The sequence below is a fragment of the Motacilla alba genome, chromosome Z (assembly GCF_015832195.1).
Source record: "Motacilla alba alba isolate MOTALB_02 chromosome Z, Motacilla_alba_V1.0_pri, whole genome shotgun sequence".
Taxonomy (NCBI): Eukaryota; Metazoa; Chordata; class Aves; order Passeriformes; family Motacillidae; genus Motacilla; species Motacilla alba.
Window position 1 is genome coordinate 36828629 of NC_052046.1, and position 21042 is coordinate 36849670.

A 21042-nucleotide genomic window follows, 5' to 3' on the forward strand; every position below is an offset into this window, starting at 1 on the left:
AACCTAGGTAAGACATACTTGGAGATCAAAGTGAAACTGACCTTGCAGTAATCTTGGGATTTAATTGTTAACTCATCCCCATTTTGGAAGTGCTAAGCCACGCTCAGAACCTGCTGCTGCTGCTGCTGCAAGAGGAGTGCTTGACTCCTTGTCTCCTTGTCCTTGCTGGAAAATATGTTTGTTCTCCAAGGTGGGATTCGGTTCTGTCATGTCAGCTGCAGAGACTCTATCTTGCCTGGTCAGTCCTGGTTCTTGCTCGGTGTGACTGTCTCTGTGACTGCTGATCCATGAGCATGGTGTGCAGCCTGTTCTTGGAACTGGTATTTCAAGAATTTTTTTCATTTTATGCAGGTAATATTAGAAAACACAAATGCTGCTGGTTTTTATGTATTAAAAAATGAATTTGCCAGACCTTCCCTCATCTCTCACCAGTGGGCAGGAAATGGTAGTCCCTCTACTTTTTACCTCTCCTTGACTGCCTGGTTTAGCCTTGTCAGGAAAAGTGAATGGTTATGAGCTGAATGAATCTGAATGGGAAGTTAGACAAATGGACTTCTCACTGGCAAAAATCACAGTGGCACAAGTTCATGGCTCTTCAGAGTATACAGCTAGCAAGCAGAAATATTTTTTCTATGGCTTTGTAAGCAAAGTCCAAGCCTAGAGACACCTCTGCAGACAAGAAATAATTCTGACCTTTCACATTTTAGGTACAAAAGAGCTATGGGAACACTGGCAAACACAAACAAAAAATGTTTGCAATTTAGCTAAGTACTTACACATGAATTACACAATGCAAAGTCTTTGCCAGGGTATTTATATCTGGAAACCTTCCAAGAAAATATGTGGTTTACCAGTTCCAGCAGCAGTGTAGACACATTGGATCTTAACATAACACTGGATGCAAAGGAAAACGCGTTGTGCACAAGAGTTGCCTTTACACACTGTGTTCTGCAGCTTAGCTGAAAAAAAAATGCACAAGACCTGGTTTCAGTCACCCAAAAGGCCATGTTTCATTGATAAATACAAAGCAGTTGTGGAAAGTGAGGCAGATTGTGATATCAGATCTGGGAGATGGGCACATTGGGTCTGCCTCATATATGAGGGCAGGCTTAGGCTGCAGTGGGAAGGGAATGTTGCCAGGCAGTTGCCAACATAAAGTTAACTCCTGGTGGAGTTAACTCCACCTTGCTTTGGACTACTGGGGATGCAGATGCTTTGCAGTATGCCAGGACTCTGCCAACAAACTCTCAGATGTGAACACCTGTGGATGTTGACAGGCTAAGTTAATTCATTTACATGGGAAAGTGTTGCTCATATTCTCTTAAATACAAGGTTCACCAAAGCAACTGTGACCTCTGGATAAAAAGCAACCTATCCCACACCCCAAAACTAGTGCTTGACTGATCCTGGTGTTGCCTTTTTCCCAACCTGGAAATGAAACTCAAGATCATTTTAGTAAAGAGGTAATACAAGAGTGGATCTTTATTTGAAGGCCTTCAGGGGCAGTTATGGAAGGATGTCCACAAAAGCCCACCCTCCCAAGGATGAGTAGATTTTTATAGGTTTTAGGAAGTTAGCATAATTGATAAAAAACACCAATTAGGAGGACAGATGGTGATGGAATTCCCGCCCCTGGGTCAAGCCCCTTCTCTGGAGTCCCCCACTCGGCACTAGCTGGGCTTTGTCCATGAAATGTGTCCCGAAAAGTTGTTGTAGACCTTGATTCCCAGGAGGAACCAAGATAGAAGAGGGGCCCTGCACCTCCCAGGGCTCAGAGCTCTAGAAGCTATTTTGTCTTTCTGCCTAGGAAAAGACCATGGAAAAGTACTGGAAAAACTAGCCACTAGTACACTAGGCTTCAGAGCTACAAATATATGTGTGAAGAATACAGAGAACATATTGAAGTAAAAAGGCAAAAAACAAACAGCATCACTGGTGCTCTGGGCATAACTTTGTCCTTTCCCCAAAGCAGCAGCATGGCTCCAGGCCACCTACATGGCTGCCTGGTTGTGACTGGCTGAATCAAGCCTTCTTTAACAAAAAAATAGGCCTTACCCAGACTGAGGGCAGGCATCTGCCAGGACTTTGGGACCAGACCCCAAACCTGGGAAATGAAACATAGCTCAATCAAAGGCAATAGGGAAAAACAGTCACCTGGAAAGAGTTAGCCATTCAATGTGGAGGCAGGGGGCAGGACATGCTGCTTTAATCTTTTTATAGTATAAAAATTTTGTGGCTGAATTAAAGCCCTACTGTTTGGACTGGATGATGTTACGTAATTCTCAGAAATGAGAGCAGCTGGCCATGATACAGATACCTCCTAGCAAGCCCTGTAGCGCACAGAACATCATTTACCAAGGCTGTAAAAAAATACATTTATAAAGGGGCTTGGGAGTGAAATTTGACATTCTGGCTTGGCTTTTAGCTGTCTGGATTTCATTTACAGCACCTCTGTTTTATTTTCCACTAAAATAAATAAATAAATTAAACTGTCTTTGCCCACTTTCCCAAACTGCTTTTTTTTGGCATGTCTGTGGGTGAACCCAATGCAGAGAGCCCAGGGGTATTGATGAGAATGTTGCTAACATTGTAATGAATATGTAGCTAAACAAGCAAAGGCAAAATCCACATTCAGACGGATGTGGAAAAAGGTAGGCAAATAATGGAAGTATTAAAAACCACCTGATTGTTGGAAATTTTCACTCTGAGGAAAACTGAGAACAAGTCAAGGTCCTGAGCCCACCAAAAATGTGAATTTTACAAACATTTATTGCTATTTCCTGATCCTTCCTCTTACCTTTCACCCACCTCTTCCTGCCAACTACACTACCACCAGATTTGCCATTTCTTACTTGCCTTTGCCTCTTGTCTTGACTTGTGGAATTGGGGGGTGGGGGAGGAGAGGGAGGGGGCAGAAAAATCATAGTTGTGGGGTCTGTGTTCTGCCACTTAGATACAGGACAGATTTTTTTTTTCATGCAGTTGCTATAATGGACCCTGAGCTCATCCTGGTGTTCTTGTCCTGCTTTGCACAGTGGATGGTGACACTGGCTGCACTTATGCAACCTATCCTAAATTTCCCACAGCACTCAAGTCTGACAGCAATGTCAATGTGTTGATCATCTACCCATAGATTATGTGGTTGAGAAATAGGTGATACTATTTTTTAAATACTCTTTCCGAAAGAGATTAGGAGGCCTTTGGAAAATATGTGCCTGGATTGGCCAATCAGCCATGCTCCAAAACCTGTTAGGACCCAGAAAGTCTGGCCCTTGTCCTGGGAAATTTCTCATTTAAAAAAAAAAAAATTAATACCCCCTCCCCAGTTTATTCCAGTAATACCATCTACAGCTACGTACTTAAGGTACATAACTAAACTTTAGGTAAAATATTTGAAAGCATGCAAATGTAAGTATCTGAAATGTTAAAGAATTAAATCTGTAACTTTGATTTTAAAGGCCTTGAAAAATGCACATGATAGCACTGGGGATAGAAGGCATTTCAATTCTTCCATACTTTGGAAATCAGCTTAGTTCATTATAGGCCAAATTTTATTTAGCCATCCCTCCCTGCAGTACTTGCCACTAGAAACATGTGAATGTTTAGGAGCTGTTGCTGGATTTTTTTATCCCTGTATTTGGTGTTTTAGGATTTTAAGAGTGGCCTGATGTTTTACCTTATTTATGGTGGCAGACAACTGCTTACCTAGCAGTGTGCTGGGCTGCTAAAGCAAGTGCAGTGATCAGTGCTGATGGTTGGACCCTGGGAAGAGGAATGCAGCTTTCTGACCTCCCCATAGGCACCATGCCAGATATGAGCTGAGCCAGCCGTAGTGCTTGCTGTGGCTTTGCACCCTCCCTGTGCTATTGCCATTTTCAAAGTGTGTCTTTTTTCCTTCTGGTTGAAAGATCCTAGCAGATTTTGGAAGAGCAGCTAGTACAGAGCTGGCAGCTCTGTACAGAGCACAGAGTGGCACATATGTGCCACTGTCCAGCATCAGCTAACTGGATGCTGCCAATTTGTCACTTTGGTATTAATTTAACTGGGCAGGATCTGAGCAGCAGAGTCAGAGAGCAGCATCAGGTGGGCAGGGGTCCCAGCAGCATACTGGGCAGCACAAGAGAAGCACTAAGGGCCATATTCCAACCCTGGAATCTAATGTGCTGGCTTCAGCTGGAGCCATGTGAACATTACTGCTGCCAGAGGACAGGCCCCAAAGTTTAGTATTTCTCCAAATGAAGTATAAAAATAATTATGAGCTTAGCCTGCAAAACTTGGGTTCGAATTCATAACCATCTGGTGTTAATGGCCTGAAGTGAAACTTCAGACAAAGGTTTCATTTTACTTATTATTCATTAGAAAGGCTTCTGGCCAGTGACTGCAGCTTTGCTTATTACTGATGGAGCTTCATACCTGCTGCCTCACTGAGGGGTAAGGAGGTGCAGAAGCCTGATGCTGCTCTGCTTTGACTTTAGGCAGGTGGCACTGAGCAGAGACAGTAGGATTGCTTGAAGCACCCAGAAGAATTAAGAAGCTCAATGTAATATTTATCTTCTTGCCATTTTCACTTAACTGACGTTAGACTTAATCTTCCAAAAAGCCTCTGCCCAAGAGTTTATTGAAAGGCAAAAAGGTTTCCATGCTGAAATTTACTCCTACTGCTACTTATCTATGAGCAAAAGCTGTTTTTAGGCTCTTTGTCAAAACAAATCTCAGCTGCATACCAGCTGAGAGCTGGGTGGAAGGACTATGTGGAAAGCATATACTTTTTCTCAGTTCTACTGAAATTTTGCAAACAAAGACTTCCCATCCCAAATAGTGGGGGCACTATTAGAACACTTAGATGTTCTAATTTTGAACAGGGCAAACAGAAGATGCTGACATGGTGAGGTATGTTGATAAGGAGAAGCACACAGATACAAGTGGCAAACCAAGATCTCAGGCTTTTCTGACAACTCCAAGAGAAACTTCCCTGCTTATTAAAGTTTCTAATGGAGATTTTTAGACATTACTCTGTGGTCCAGAATGTGTTACTCACTAAGCATGAGAAATTTGAGTAAGAAATGGCAGTGCTTTTGAGCCTGCTTCCGTACAGACATTCTGGTGTTTCCATTAAAAATTTTAGGTCAAAACTCAAATGTTCCAGGTGGGAAGTTTCTCTTCTCTGCTTTTCTCTATGTGGTCCAAGTACAGCAGCTTGTTAAGACCATCAGGGTTGTGTTTCTGGATCAAAATCAGTTTTCAGCAAAAATACTTCAGTTGTTATTTCTGGCCTCCCCCTTGCCCCCTCCCCGCAACAACAACAACAGAAGGGAGGTGGGTGAAAGGAATGCTTATTTTGCTTATCTGCAAAGTGCCCAGTAACCATATTTCCACAAAAGAAGCAAGAGCCGTAGAAATGAGAAACCACTTTAAAAATCTACTTTTCCACTGCAATCTCATCTTCCTGAAGTTTTTGCCAGCCATTCTCTCATACTTTGATGCTTGGTGTTAGACACTTTCCCCTCAGGGCAGCTTGTTGTTGCATGGAAAATGCCAGTGTTTGCAGCACTCTGTGGCAAGTCCTAATCACTGTAATCAGACTGAGATATTTATCTGACCCTTAACCTTCATGGCACATGAAGGACTGGCGGTCCTTAATGGTTTGGACAAAGTTTCACAGGTCAGCCTGGGCAGGGCAGCGTGGTAACTTGCTGCTTTTTTTGCTGTAAGCTGTTCCATCTGCATGCTACTGAAGAGTTTTCTCTTGGTTTTCTTGTACACTACCTCCTCTGAGGCTTTGGACTTGACACTGAAATTTCGAGAGGTAAACTTTTGGTCTGTAAGGTGCAGAATGTAGCCACACTAAATAATTTTTTTCTCCTCCTCATCTGTCTCCCAACAATGTCACTCACTGGGAAGCCTGTTCTATGATCTACCTTTATTAATGGAGCTGCAATTCACATCAAGAACCACTGGGGAGGAAGTAGCCCCATGTTGGCACCAGCCTCAGCTTTACACTGTTGTTCAACTAGCACCTTTTTCCTCTCTTACAGTGTTTGCCAGAATCCTGAAGGCTCCTGAATCCCAAAACATCACCTTTGGGTCCGTGGTGACATTGCGGTGCACGGCGACCGGCCTCCCAGTCCCTACTGTCACCTGGCTGGAAAATGGGAAAGCTGTAAGTAGCTCTTTTTCATGCTTTTGGCCGTGGAGAACTGCTATCAGCTGGAAAGGCTGGTAGTCAGCACCAGTGGTTTCTATTCCTTCCAAACTTAGCACCTTGTTTTTCAAACTGGTTGAGTTCAGCTCATCTCTCTGCTGCAGTTTTCTCTGGAAAAACATTGTCCCCCTTATCCAGAGTGTTGTATGACTTTATTTGTTAGGATCTGGAAAGCCCAAGATGAAGAGTGCTTTAGACCCTTCCAACCATCCTCCAAGACAAAATTCCTAGGACTTCATTGTGTATTTCTGCAGCTATCTTTCCTTTCCTTTTTTAATAATGTGGTAACAATAACAAGGCAAAATTACATGTTTGACAAAGTAGCATAAACTATGAAGTTAGGTAGAGCAAACTGTTTTGAGGTCAAATACCTGTGGAATGACATTATGCACAGCATATTTGAGGAAGATAATAGGAAGTTTTCTAGGCTGACCTAGGCGATGTGAAATATGTCATTAATGTATCCCTGGGCAGAAGCATGTTCTTAAGAAAAGCACACCCTCTTCAGTGGCAGGCACCAAGGGATGCAAATCCACTATGTCTCATAGGAAAGGTTCTGTGGTCTAATGATCCTCACCACTTAATACGGTCCTTGCTTTCAATTTGCCAGGCTTCCATGCCTGTGTGTAGGCTGTTGCAATGCCTTCATTTCAGTGAACTGAAAACCTGCTTGACATCTAGTATTGCCTGTGTGGGAGTGAGCAATGACCACAGTCATGGCAGCACTGCAGCCCAAGTCTGCCACAGTTTCCCTCTAGTCTTCATGTGCTTAAGGTGAACATCTTTTGTCCTCTCTTTGGTCTTCTGACAGCTTTTTAAAGCATGTGAGCCAGGTCATGATTCTATGGAGGCAGGTGGAGTGTCTGCTGAGTGCAGGCCGGCAATTTGCCTCTGCTCTTTCTCATGGACCTCTTGTCAGCCCCAAGTGCTTCTGAGCTGATCCTAACCATTCATGTGGACTTGCTGGTCCAGAGGACCAATAAACCCCCTTGGTTCTTACTTCAGGGGACTATCACCATCCTGGTTTTTATGTCCTCTCTCCACACATTAAAACTTGTTCCTAAGACCCCATGGCTACTCTGCCGACTGCCTTGCCTTCCTTGCCTCCTCTATACCTTATTGTGACCTCTAGTCTGATTAGGGCTGATTTTCCACATTCCTTCAGTATTGCTAGGCAGAGCAGCAAAGGGATCAGATTAGCCTCTGCTGGGACCCGTGGGTGCTTGATGGTTTCTGACAATATTTAGTTTGACACAACTGCAAGTGTTTATTGAAGACCTCCTCCCCACTGGGAATGAAACCCTTTGCAGGAGTCTGGGGTATCTGGAAAGAGCAATATATTTCCAGAGCACAGACCTGTGCTCTGCTGAGATCCCAGTGAGTGCATCCCAGAGAGCTGAGGTAGATGAAATGATGCTCAGCCCCTGCCTGGGCCACTGCCTGACTGGTGATAACTGCTCTGCCCCATTCCTGTCTGAAAGGCATAGCCCAGTCCCAGTCGCATATCCCAGGAGGGTAGTGCTCCTGATTGCCTCACTTTAAATATGGCAAGGAAACCTTAATGAGAGCCTGTCTCTGGGAGAGTCAGCAGGAAGCCAGTGGATGGGACATGGTGAATTTGAGGGTTGGTTCACAGCAAGGGTGAGTAATTTGAAGACGCAGCATGCCTGTGGCATTATGGTTTCTGAACACCAAACTGTAATTGTCCTGAGGTTCAAAGAACAGGAGTCTGCTGAGCTTACTGGGCGTCGCTGGAAGAGGAGGATGAAAACTCCTCTGTGCAGCAGCTGCCTGGCGTACCTATTTAGAAACACAATACATTTCCCTCCTGCTATGCACCACAGGGCATCATGGACTTTACAATGTAGTTTTCCACGTATCCAGGAATAAATGAGCCTGGTGTGAAGATATGAAGAGGTCTCTAATTTCCTGGTAGCTGAGGTGATGATTTAAAGGCTAAAAAGGGAACTCCTGGAAACAAAATCTCAGGAAATGTGTTTGAAAAGGAAAGGGAATCAATTAACACAAGGGAACATCTTGAAGTTTCCAGTAAGGGTAACAAGAGATGGCCAGTGTGGAAGTCCTAGGCACCACTGCCTGTGATTTTTCCACTGTACATGGTGCATACTGCTTGTACTGCTTGCAGTTACTTGAGCAACCTCTTCCTCCTGTGTCGCAAGCTGGAAGGAACAATCCCAGTTATCTGTGCTAAACAGGCACAGTCCAGTGCTGCCAGATGTGGTACACCTGAGGCCTGAGGAGCCAGCAGGGAGAGAAGACTGGATTAGCACAAGCTGCTCATGGCAAGCAGCCACCTATCCCACCAAGATGTTGGAAAGCGAGGGTGGCCTATAGGAAATACCTCCTTCTCACCGAGAAGTTCCCCGCACCATTTTAGTGCTGAGTGGTTTTTGTTGAGAAAAGGATTCTAAAACTAAATTTGAGCAGCTCAGTAAAAAAAGACATATCTGTGAAAAAATATCTCCTGGGCTCCCACTCTCTTGAACTGATTTCATGTTAAAAGGCCAATATATCCCTGGTCCCTTCGTTTGCACAGAGGCGGACATACCTGGTGCACTACGTACCAACTGTGTTGGTCTGATTATTTAGTGATTTCTTCCCATGAACATTCTCTCATCACAAGTCCAAGCTGACTCTGAGAGAGGCAAAACAAATATATTCTTTTCAGAGTTTTCTTTTCATAAAGAATCCAATCTGCTTACAAGACATGTTACAACACTGATGAATTCCTTCTTGCTTTTTCAATTATTGCTGTCAACACACATGGGTATTTCATTTCACGGAAAGGTCTCATTGAATGTACATTTTTACTGACCTCCAGGGAGGTCAGATTTATATTTCTGTCTTAGTTACATGTGTAGGTAAAGTGATTTGCTGGTGCGAATCCAGAGGGACAATCTGCAATGTCCTTAGAGTCAGGTCACACTTGGGTCCACAGGCACCATACCTCACTTGAATTATGTTTGATGCTTCTTATCAGTATGAAGGTTAGAGCAGACAATGATCTCCTTCCTGTTGCCTTTGCAAGATTGAGTCTGTATGTACTGTGCTCTCCTACTTTAATTAATGCCATGTTGGCAGGGAAGACTTGATGGTAAATCAAGGCCAATTGGCAAAAATCAGCAGGCTTCAAGCCCCTTTAACTGCAAATTACTGATCTGGGAGAAGAGCTGGCCAAAATCATCATATGTTTAGCCCCTTCCATATTTCTAGTTGCAAGATAAGAAACTCTACCAGATATCTGCTGAAGTATTATAGCCAGAGCACTTTCTGTGCTTATGAGTGCTTTGAGAGTATTGTAGTGGTTATACTAATCCAGAATTAATGACTTCCAAACTATTTTCCTTTCTTCCTCTGTATAGCGGATGTTCACAAAGTCATCTTGTGGTGTTCCTTACTAGGGCATGAAGAGGCAAACAATCTACTACAAGAAGCTGTGCAGTAACTAGCCAGCTTAATTACATAAACCAAATTGTGGTTCTGACCCTCTTGAACTGAAACCTAATTGCAAAAGTATTGCTGGAGTGTGAAATAGGAGAGATCTTTTAACATTTATTTCTGTGTGTGAAGTCGGCAGCTATGAGAGCGCCAAAGTAACACCAGCAGCTTTAGGTCTCTGCCACTTTTGTCTCCTTGACACATCTTCCTGTGCTAATTTAAATGCTTAAAATCTGACACTCTGTCTCAGATTTTTCCTTGGTTTGCCTGTTTGTGTCTTTGTTGGAAATATTACTGAACTGGGCTTTCACTCTTTTAGGTTTCTGTGGGGTCAGTAGCAGAAAGTGTCAAGGACAGAGTGGTTGATTCCAGACTGCAAGTGTATGTCACCCGACCTGGCCTATTTACTTGTCTGGCCACAAACAAGCACAGCAAAACTTTTGGAGCCGCAAAAGCAGCAGCAACCATCAGCATTTCAGGTATGCAGGGAAAGAAGAGGCCATTAATTTTTTTAGCCTTTCCTGCTGGGGAAGAGGAAAGGGGTGTAGAGTACTGTGGTGGAAGAGGGAAAGCCTTGGAGAGCTGATAGTGTGGGGGGCCTAAATTTGAGTACAAGTACATGCTCCACCAGGCTATTTCCTCATATACTCTTACACTTCGGAGACGGGCATAGCTGTCATTTCCTGAATGTTTGATGCTGTCTTGTACTTTATGTCCCAGAAGCACACTTGGTAAGTTCATCCATATGGAGGAAGTTGTGGCCATGACCCAGCATCAGTATCATCTAACAAAGTGAAAATAGCTTCAAGCAGTTCAGCTTCACAACGGGTTGGCATCCAGAGAGCAGGGTGGTTGCTGTCAGAGTAGCATCCTGCCTTGCCTGAAGTAATCTCTTCCTTCAGAGATATGTCCCAAATGTGAAAATGAATTTCCAAAGAGGAGAAATACCTCTGTCAGAGCTAACTAACAGCATTTGTCATACAGAGAGAAAGGTGGTAGCTTGTCCCATCCCTCTTTGGACAGGCAAGGGGATTTAGTTAGAGGAAAGAGTAATCACACTGGACATGGGATGGTAGCCCTGGTTCTGCTTTTAACCAGGCAGGTACTTGTTTATCTCTCTGTGCCTTAGCTTCTGCTTTCTTGAGAAAATAATCATGCCCTTTCTTACACTGGGCATTGAAACCTACCAGTAATCTTTGCTCCATAATGTACTCAGCACTTGGTACTGTGTTTCCCATCCCCACTTCTGCTTTTAGCTCAGGCAAGTGTGTGTCCTATAAATGCAGTGGTGCAGACAGGTACTTGGGGCTGGTGGAAGTTGTACTCCTCCAGGCTGTGTGCGCTCAGCAGGAGGAGAGCTGCCCCCTAGACCTGAGCAGTAGTCTACCTTGGCCTTGCCTCAGCTCACAAGGCTCCAAGGGCAGAGGTACCCTGGCCCTTGGCTGATGCCCAGCGCCTCCTCCCTGTGCTGGCACTGCCCAACTCCCTGTGGCATGGTAAGCCAGGGCCACTGCTGTGTGCCAGTACTGCATCTCCAGCCCTGGCTTCTCCTACTTGTTACTGCTGCTGCCTGAAGTAATGGATATCTATGTGGCTTAAACAAAGGATGCTACCTGCTGGTTACATGTGACCCAAAGGATCAGCATAAAAGTGTGGGTTTATGGTGCAAGAGTTCACATCAGCTGACACTGCCATCAACAATCCACTTCCTTCTCCTCATTCTTTCTCACTTTACAATATTCAGTGTTGGCCAACTTTTCTTCCCCACAAAAAGATACAAACAAAGGAACAGAATTTAGTGCATTTTTTTTCATACAGCTTACAGTTGTCAGACACATTTTCTAGCATGAAAATCTTGACTTACGCATCTCAGAGAGAGCAATGAAGGGTCACTGATGTCTTTTCCATTTCTTCTTTCTCCTGGTTCATCACAATTCCTGGATCTGGTGCCTCTTGGCAGAATGGAGGTAAGAATGACTTTCTGTGGTTTTGTGGAGGCTCTTTCTGGGCCAGGGAGAAGAATAATGATGAACCAAGGGGGTTTGGTTAATTTGGCTTAAATGAAGGGGTAGAGTTTCTGCATTCCAACTGTGCAGATGAGGTTCACCCATAGGGATCACTGAGCTCCTTTACAGAGGCATAATTGGAGACTAAGCTTGGGTGGTTAACAGTGGTTTTGAATCAAGCCAGCAGTAAAGGTGTTTGAAATATGGTAATGGGCAGAGTATTCTGAAGGAACTTCTATTTGGTTACAGATCCACAGTTTCCCTTGACCTTGTAAATTTCATAGCAAAGTTTAACTGCAAGGTAAACTCCTACCTGTTGACAGTTAATAAATGTAATTTGGTTTGGTGGTCACCAGATTAGGGCAAGAGAAGATTATGTTTGTTCCAAGCAGAGTTATGGATTAATAAAGCCACTTACATGTGATGAGAAATGAACTTCTGCTTAGTAATTTTTGCAGGACTGAACAATTTAGCTGGCCTTTTCTCTTTAGAATCCTTCCATGTTTTTACATGCTGCACTGGCTGATCAGTCTAGAAGGAAAATGAGAATGTTAGCCTGGGAGATGGGCTGGGGGCTTCTGGCCACCACAGAAAAGAGCAGAGCCTGGGGAAGCCTGAGCAAATGGTTTTGCCACTCTGCTAACACAGACTCCCAGCAAAGGCTATTGCCTCCATCACAGGAGCTTGCAATATTGATTCAGGAAGTTTGTAAGTGATTAAGTGACCACCCAGTGATGATGTCAGACTTATGCCTTACACCTGCACTCATGCAGGTATGACAGGCATAGGGACACAGACCAAGTGCTCAGCCCATCTGTCCCATAGGTGTTCTTAACATTTGCTGCATGATGTTTCCTTTCTGACAAACCATTGTGAGAAACATGTTGTTGCTACTTCTCCATTGTAACTTGGTCTGTGTCTCCTTGTATATTTTAGAAAAACAAGGAGACATAATGTTAGCACTGTTAGGTCTTCTCAGTCTGCCTCTGCAGTACCCTGAAATCAGTGGTACAGGTGCCCCATGCACACCTGTCCCTGCTTTTGCCCCTGGGGCACAGGAAGGATGCAACTTCCAGATTAAGCACAAATCAGGGAAATGTAAATAACATAACCCCTGTGATGCCTAGAGCAGTTCTAGCAGAGTCCTGGGATCTGTGCATTGCTTTGGGGAAACCTGCTGTGTGCTGGGGAGATGTCATGGTCTGTGACACTAGTGCAGCATGCTGGGGGATTCCTGTGTCACATGAAAGTGTGTCCATGGAGCCTGAGATGATGCAGAGTCAGAACATCACTGCCGTTTTGGTAAACCTCAAAGGATTGGTGCCATCCTGTTTTTTTTATCCAATGTGACACATAAAAAAAACAATTAAAGAAAAATTTCACATGGAGCCCAAAAGAGAACAACTAGAACAGGGCCAGGGATTGTCATCTGCAGAAAACAGCATCTGAAGAACAGAAATGTGAGCATCCTCTGTAATCCTTTGTCCATGTACCTCCAGCTTTCTGAAAAAAAAAAAAAAAAAGGCAGGAAGAAACCCCAGAGCTAACAATGGGTGATTATTTGGACAGAGGAAAGAAATAAAAGGCAAAGATACAAATAGCTCTGTTGACTGCTCCAAATGGTTGGCATGTCGTGAATTGAACTCTCTGACCCCAGTTACACTGACTGAATGGCAGTGGGGACAGCTGCACCCAGCCCTCCTCTCTGCCCTGATTTGGCCATGCCCCACACACAGGGAGTCTGCTTTCACAGCTTTGCCGCTCATACCCAGGACTCTGCATCCCACGGGCTGCCTAGGCAGAGGGCACCTCCTCACCTGCAGACCTTGCTGCACCTTGGGTGACTGTGGGAACTACTGGAAGCATGGCTGACCTGTGCGTTGTCCTTTCCCTGCTGCTTACTTTTGATGGCCATGGAGAGAAAGGGAGGAAGGGAGAGGGGACAGGGCAGAGATCTCCTTCTAGATACAAATAACATGGGAAAGATAAGTAAATGGCCCTCAAATAAGATGACCCTACTGTGATTTTTACTGCTCCTGCATAGCTCTGTCTCCATGCTATGTGTCAGGACTTTGCAAAATGGGAGATGTGGTGAAGAGAAAAGATGTACCTTGCAGAGAAACACCAGGAAGGAAAACACAGAGACTTGTGCCTTCCTCATCTCTGAGTCTCCCAGCTAAAGATGTGGAAGAGGGGCAGGTCAGGAGTGGTGCAGGAGTTGTGGATGGGCAGGCAGGAGCTTGATCTGACCTTGTGAAAAATTCCCTGGCACATGATGGGTTGAACTTCCCTGGCTCCTGCTCATCAAGTCTATCTTAAATTAAACTCTAACTCTTGTTAGACAGCAGAGCAAAAAATTCTGAGTTATCACAGAACTGCAAGCAAGCAGCATGGCTATCCCTACTGCAGGGAAGCAGGAAAGTAAAATATTTTCCCATTAGAGCCCAGGGGCAGAGTGAAGGGCCATTCTAGGTCATGGTTCTGTGTGATTGCTCAGTCTTCAGTCCACTTATAGCTTTAACAACACTTGGTCAGGGCCTCATCCCTGGAGCTCACCTGGCCTGGCACCAAGGTACCCTACAGAAGTTTCATTCTTGTATTATATTAGCTAGTTTTAGTGGTATAAACATCTATTATCTCCTCTGCCCCCTGTTAGCCTTACACATGCGACTTTATTCAGAAACGGGGCCATTGTGCTCATGCAGCTGTTTAGATCTGTGAGCTTACTGTGTATATGTGCTCTTGTCCTTGACAGCAAGCTGTACAAGGGTGATGCAGGCTACTGCAGCACATACAGAGGTGAGGTGTGTAGTGCTATCTTGGCGAAGAATGCTCTTGTTTTCTTCAACTCCTCGTATGCTGATCCAGAGGAGACCCAAGAGCTGCTTGTGCACACTGCCTGGACTGAGCTGAAAATGGTGAGTTCATTCTGCCAACCGGCTGCTGAGTCTCTGCTGTGTAACTACATCTTCCAGGAGTGCAATCCCTCGGGAGCTGGGCCAGCTCCAAAACCAGTGTGCAGGTAAATGAAGAAAAACATGCTCATATTTCACTTTCATTTCATGGGGATGTTTGCAGCAGGGGAGTGGTGAGGGACTGTCCAGGCTTGCTTGCAATAGCAAGTGAAGCTGAGTGAAGCTGGGTCTTCTAGGTTTGCACAGGTTTTCCCTTTACTCTCTCCTCTGTACACACAGACTGATTCAGCTCTCACTGTGCTCATTGATAGAGTGTGGTCTGAATTTGAAGTCCAGACCTCTACATTATATCAGGTGTTTGCAGGACTGTGTTGAAAAGAAGTTTTATTTTGAATTACATAATTAACATTTTGTTTTCTGTTATGTTATCTTACTAGGCCAGTATCTATATTTTTATTACTATAAAGACTAATTGCTTCTTTTGAATTTTGACTAAATGCAGCTCCAGAAGATGCAACAAATCTGGCCAAGGCAATATACCAATCATTTAGCACTTCGTGCTATGACAAAAATGTGACAAAAATGATGAGATCAGAGACATTGCCTGTGTAGTTGTACCTGAGAAACCAAAACTACAATGTGGTTATTGTATCCTTCTATATGCAGAGAAATGTGCATTGAAATTGGGCTGACAGGAACCCTGAGGAGTCCAAAGCATCTCTTACAATAGCTAATCTACTGTTGACAGGTATTTGTAAACACATCCCAGTGACAGACACTTCTCTCTCCCTGCGCAACCTCCTGAGCAGCCCTTCCCTTGCTATTCCTTGTCCTCCCACCATGGTCATGGAGGAGAGTTTTTTCTTTCCTCTTTGCAGAAAAATTTTACATCTTTCCCAGATTCTCTGACTAGAATAAAACAGGTTTTCCTGAGCCCTGCACATAGCTTTTGCTCTTCTGCCCAGTCCAGGTTTAGTTATTTTTAACTATAACGGAATTATGATTGCTTGCTTTGCAGAGGACAGCCCCACACACACATATCAGGGTGAAGCTTTCTTTCTCCTGTCATATTCAGCCCCTAAAAAATTAGTCATTACCCATATCACATTTGGGCAGCTGACATCCCTGCCTAAAGTGCACTGCTTTGTTCTTGTCTTCCTTGAAACACATTTTAAAATACTATTCAGATCTGCATTTGCTGGAAGAGTACCCCAACTTTAGTGTCCCAAATAAAATACAAATCTTTTCTACAGACATGGCAAGCACACTGCTTGCTGGACTTGTGCCAGATATCTAATGGCAATAAGTTATGTAGGGGCTTTTTAGAACAATCAGCAACATGTTTTTATAATTGGGACCTTTTTTGTTGCTTCTCCTTTAATATCTCTAAAACAAAGGCACAGAGGAAAATCCCCCTATGAATATTGACCATACATTTAGCTTTCTACTTGGTACCTATGCTGCCTAGTATTCTACCATTGACACAGAGGTGGCATATATCCTGTGAAACAAGATTATGTGCAAGTATCCAGAGATAATCATGCAGCCAAGTACTACCATTTTATTTTTGCTGGCAGGCTCCTCCCTGCCACCTCAATATTCTGCTCTTTGTCATTGTGCCCTTAAATACATGATTGCTCCACCTTTTTTCAAGATCTGTGACAGTATTTATATCTCAGCCACACATGCACAGCACATTAGTCAGCTAAGGGTTTTGCACATTGCTCTGCAAGGTATTTCGGTTGGATCTCAGCCTTGCTTCATTTACCCCTGCCCATGAATGGCCCTGCAGGACCAGAACTCACAGTGATTTGACTGAAGACCTGTACTTCTGGGGCACTTCTAAAATCAGAATTATATAAACTAACATAAATATGCACTTGATGCTAACAGTTACAACATTTGCAAATATATCTAAATGTTAATGGCCTTGCCTGAAATAATTTTTCTTCAAATCCATTGAGTCAATGTTGTTTTTTATTAATTATTCCTCCCTCCTTCCATCCTGATTTTAATGCAGCTTTCTTCATAAGAAAAATTCTGGAATAGCATCCTTCCCAATTCCTGTCCTCAGAGAGCATCAGCTGGACAGCAGTTCTTCCAGAGCCCAATACTCCTTTTGATAACTCAGACATCTAATGTACTTCTTTATGGCTGAACGAGGTCTGGGGGCTCTTGAACACATCTCACGTGATCTTGATTACTTTCCAATTCTCTTAATTTCTTTTTACTGACAACTTTATATCTTTCTGCAAAAGCTGGCTAGACTACACAAGTTTTCAGCTGAAATACTTCATGAGTATGAAGTACTCTCCCACTCTCTCCAATGTGGCAGAGCTCTCACAGTTTTTCAGGGAAGTACTGCCATCAATGTATGTCCACATATTTTTATATTATTATTTGTTTTGTGCACCAGTTTTTTGCTTTCCATGTTGTTTTTTTAATGTTTATTTGGTTTGGAAGCTAGCTAGCAAGAATAACAACTGGCAGGCTGAGTAAAGCTTTTATAAAAGTAATCGGGGGTAAAACAAGATGAAATGAAACAGAAGAAAACCACATGGGAAAAGTTCACTCAATGTAAATTTAGATGCAAATTGATTAAAATGAGAGTTCTTAAGGGAAAGTGATGTCTCATCTCATAGCTCTTGATTACTTCTTTCTCTTGTTGCTGGCTGCTACTGAAGTAGCAGAAGTACACCCAGTTTCTGTTTCAACCACTGCTGATAGGAAGTGATTGGGCTGTAGGGTACAGTCTTATTTTGGGGAAAGTCTCTTTGTTTGGATCTGTGTGTCCCCATCTCCTCTTACATAGTCTTTTGTGGTCCCTGGAAACACCACTGGTACACTTGCTGTCTTATGCCATTACTGTTCTTTGTCCATCTGTCATTTACATGACATAACATTTCTAATAATAACCTGAAGTAATCTTTGCCTGTGACCTCAGCAAACCTCCATGTGCAGCATTGGGTGTTACAGCAAGGGTATGAACCCAGCTAGAAGTGATTGACCACCTCTCCCTCTGGCTGCATTTCCATTCTTCCAGGGTGCAGATAACCTTCCTTTAACCCTGGAGCAGACAGCATTGTAGAAGAATGGTCTTCTGCGTTTTGCAATTGAACGCCAAATAAAGGGCTTATTTAAGGGTGCTCAGGATCCAGGAATGAACAGAGGTAATTCAAACCTGATCTCCCAAGTCTCAGCCAGTGCTTCAAATGCAAGTTTTTCTCATTTCCCTATCTAAGTATTTCTTTACTTTGCAAGGTCTTTCCTGTTGCACATGCTGTTTAACATAAGACAGATGAATTTGCCATCTGGCTGCATTCTGGCTTCCATGGAAGGGAGGAAGGAATAAACCAAGACTGGCTAAAACCCAGCACAGAGTATCTGGGCATTGATGACTTCAGCCTGCTGAATTGAGGGGCATCCATTGCTGTTGCAGAAAAGCTGATGCTCTAGTAGAATTCTCAATGACCTCTATCCTTCAGGTGCTTTAGAGGGTTTGCAGTGTTGCTAGCCATTGCTGAAACTCATGACCATCTGCTCTTGTCAAAACTGTTATATAATTAAGGAGGTTGCATCAACCTGCCAGGTGGTGAATTTGGCTAAATCCTTCCCCACATACCCTAGAAGTACATTTGTCTTTCTGCATCATTGTGTGATAGTTGGAAAAGTTGTGGATCTGGGAAAGACTTCAGCTGAGCTGTGCAAAAGAAATCTGCACATGACCTCAAAGCTGATTTGGTAACCCAGGCTCTCAAGAATGTCTACATAAATAAGGAAATCACAGATAAATTGACCAATATAACAAATCCACAAACTTCCCAGTTCTCAGTATGACGTGTTTTCTTTTTCTTCTTTTCCTTTTTTTTTTCTAGTGCAGGTATTTCTACCTTGCCCTTCTCCACAAACATTTTCTCATATAAGGCCCATTTAAAAATCCAAAGCACTTCTTGTCAGTGAATGTTTCACACTGTTATGGAGGTAACACATTAAGTGGGAGACAGGTCACTTTTTTTACCAGGCAATCTGAAGATATCTACAGAGAAAATAAATGGATTTAAAGTTGCCTGTAGAGACAATTAAAATTTTCTATTTTTTTATTCAGTAAGATTGAAAGTATATGCAAATGTTTAATATAAGAAGGTTAAGAATTGCAGATCACCTTTTGCTTTTAGTAGATGACACTTCTACTGTACAATTTACAGAAGCCAAGTGAGATTTTTAGGATATACTGAAAAATTCTAACTCTAGAATGAGAGGGAGACTATTTACAAGACCACGTAGTGACAGGACAAGGGGGAATGTCTTCAAACTGAAAGAGGTTTAGATTAGATAATAGGAAGAAATTATTTACTGTGAGGGTAATGAGACACTGGCACAGGTGGCCCAGGGAAACTGTGTATGCCTCATCCCTGGAAGTGTCCAAGGCCAGGTTAGATGGGGCTTTGAGCAATCTGGTCCAGTGGAAGATACCCCTGTCCATGGCAGGGAATTCGAAATAGATGATCTTTGATGTCTCTTCCAACACAAACCATTCCATGAGTCGATGATGTTTATTAGAAGAAGATGTAAAAAAATCTGTAGAAAAAGATAGGAATGAACTCCTCATAGCTTGGTGTGTGTTGTGTTTTGAGCGTAACCCTGCTTCATTAAAAATGTAGGTTTGTATGTTTCTTAAAGGAAGCTGTTGCATTTCTTTTATCGTTTATGAGCCAGACAGTCTGGCTTTAAAGAAGTGTCCCCCCATTAATGGATTTCTGTCAGCCGGATAACCCCTGCATAACACTGCTACGTGCAGCCATTTTTTTTTCAAACCATTGACAGCTGTATTTCACTGTTTTTTGCAAAACAATGTAGAGAGAATTGCCTTGCTGTAAAGGATCTCTACTGCTTTAAGGAATGGCTCTCAATGGAGGAGAACTCTCAGAAGGGGATTTACAAGCCAGGGCTGATGCTGCTCACTCTTCCTGAATGCAACAGGTTGCCCAGCCTGCACCAGAATCCCAGCTCCTGTACCCGCATCCCTTTCTTTGGTAAGGTGGCACATGCTGCTGATTGTCCAGAGAGCTATGCTCTTGGTAAGGGAGAGGGGAAGTGTATGATCCATAATTTACAACTAAAGTAAAAGCTGATGGTGGGTACTATCCTGTCAGCACCTATGCATGGAATTGTGACAGCTGCTTTAGCTGTTTGCCTCTCTTGTGCAACTGGGGTGTGGGGAAAATCCCTCAAATAAATAAAGCCTGGATCTTTATTGAGAAGATCATAGCAATCTAAAAAAACAGTCTTAATGATAGCAAAATTGCCACTCAGGTGCCTTTGCAAAGAAACAAGCTGTTTAAGCACTGCTAGGGAGAGAACTTTTTTCCTGTAGCATGCTTCTAAGTGAGCATCTGGTGTTATTGCGTCCTGGACAATCCCTCCTTACATCTTGTCTTGTCTCTTTACAGATTTTAAGAAGGAGAACATAACCAGTAAGTAGACTGCTCAAGACTTCATGTTTTTAGAGATGGACTTGATATTCTTTATTGAAGCTGCCATTTGCACATGTTTTTGTGTTTTCTGCTGGTCCTGGCTGGCTGAATTTAGATTACTACTGAGGAATATCTGGGTTTCCACATCCAAGGCATGGGGAAACACATTTCCAGCTCTTTGGAGGTTGGGGAGACCACGGGCTGGTAACTTTTTATGAGAGAGGCATGGTAGTTTTAGGTGGTACCCTTCCCTCCAGCTGTTTCCTTTTCTATCTACCCATTGGCTATCATTCTCCTCTACCCACATTTGTATTTCTGATTCTGAGGTTCATTCCAGCCTTGTATGTTAACAACATGGTTACCTATGACAGGCTGGCCCTGCAAGACCTTAAGCTCCCAGTATTCTCCTCAAATCACCTCTGAAGTCTGGCTGTTTCTTGTATGAACCTCCCATGACCAGTGGTGAGACCCAGACATCCCCTGCAGTGCTGCTTTGACTTCTGTCAGGCTCCCCCCTACTGTTGGTCATGGCTGAAGCATGCACACCCACTTCTTCCACTCATGTGTAATTGCATTTTCAAGCTCAGCCACTGAACTTGCCTCATTGGAAAAAGGAAGAATCTCTCTCTTGCCATGCATCTAAGCAGGTGAGGTTTGCAGATTTCACAGTGTCACACACCTTATGTATGGAGAGAGAAGCAAAGTGGAAAAAAAAAAAAGGAAATAAAGAATTTTGGGGAATGTTCTTTCATGGAAAGATCTTGGCTTCACCTGACAACCCAAGACCTAGGGGCCTGGTGATGCAGACATGGTGACAAGGGCCTCAGCACCCTCTGGGCCAGTGCCTACAGCCTGCAAGTGCAGCCATCCCTGCGCTAGTGGAGGAACCACAAGAGAGGTGTGTCAGCATGTGAAATGAGAATTTATGGGATGGCTTCAGTCTCCCCACAGATATTTCAGGATATACCCTCTGTCTCCTGTGTATT

General features: G+C 43.5%; 1 protein-coding gene across 4 annotated transcripts in view; it reads left to right on the plus strand.

Moving 5' to 3' along the window:
• The window catches only part of MUSK (muscle associated receptor tyrosine kinase), a 55509-nt gene that overhangs the window by 20760 nt on the left and 13707 nt on the right, over positions 1-21042 (plus strand). For 2 of the 4 annotated variants that reach the window (XM_038125342.1, XM_038125341.1), the window contains 6 exons: positions 6036-6160; positions 9981-10140; positions 11622-11628; positions 14423-14689; positions 19440-19615; positions 20033-20056. In XM_038125342.1, coding sequence (XP_037981270.1) covers positions 6036-6160; positions 9981-10140; positions 11622-11628; positions 14423-14689; positions 19440-19615; positions 20033-20056 — 759 coding nt within the window. Of the gene's footprint in view, positions 1-6035; positions 6161-9980; positions 10141-10654; positions 11629-14422; positions 14690-19439; positions 19616-20032; positions 20057-21042 lie in introns of those variants that run through there. The other 2 variants (XM_038125343.1, XM_038125344.1) reach the window with 2 other exon arrangements.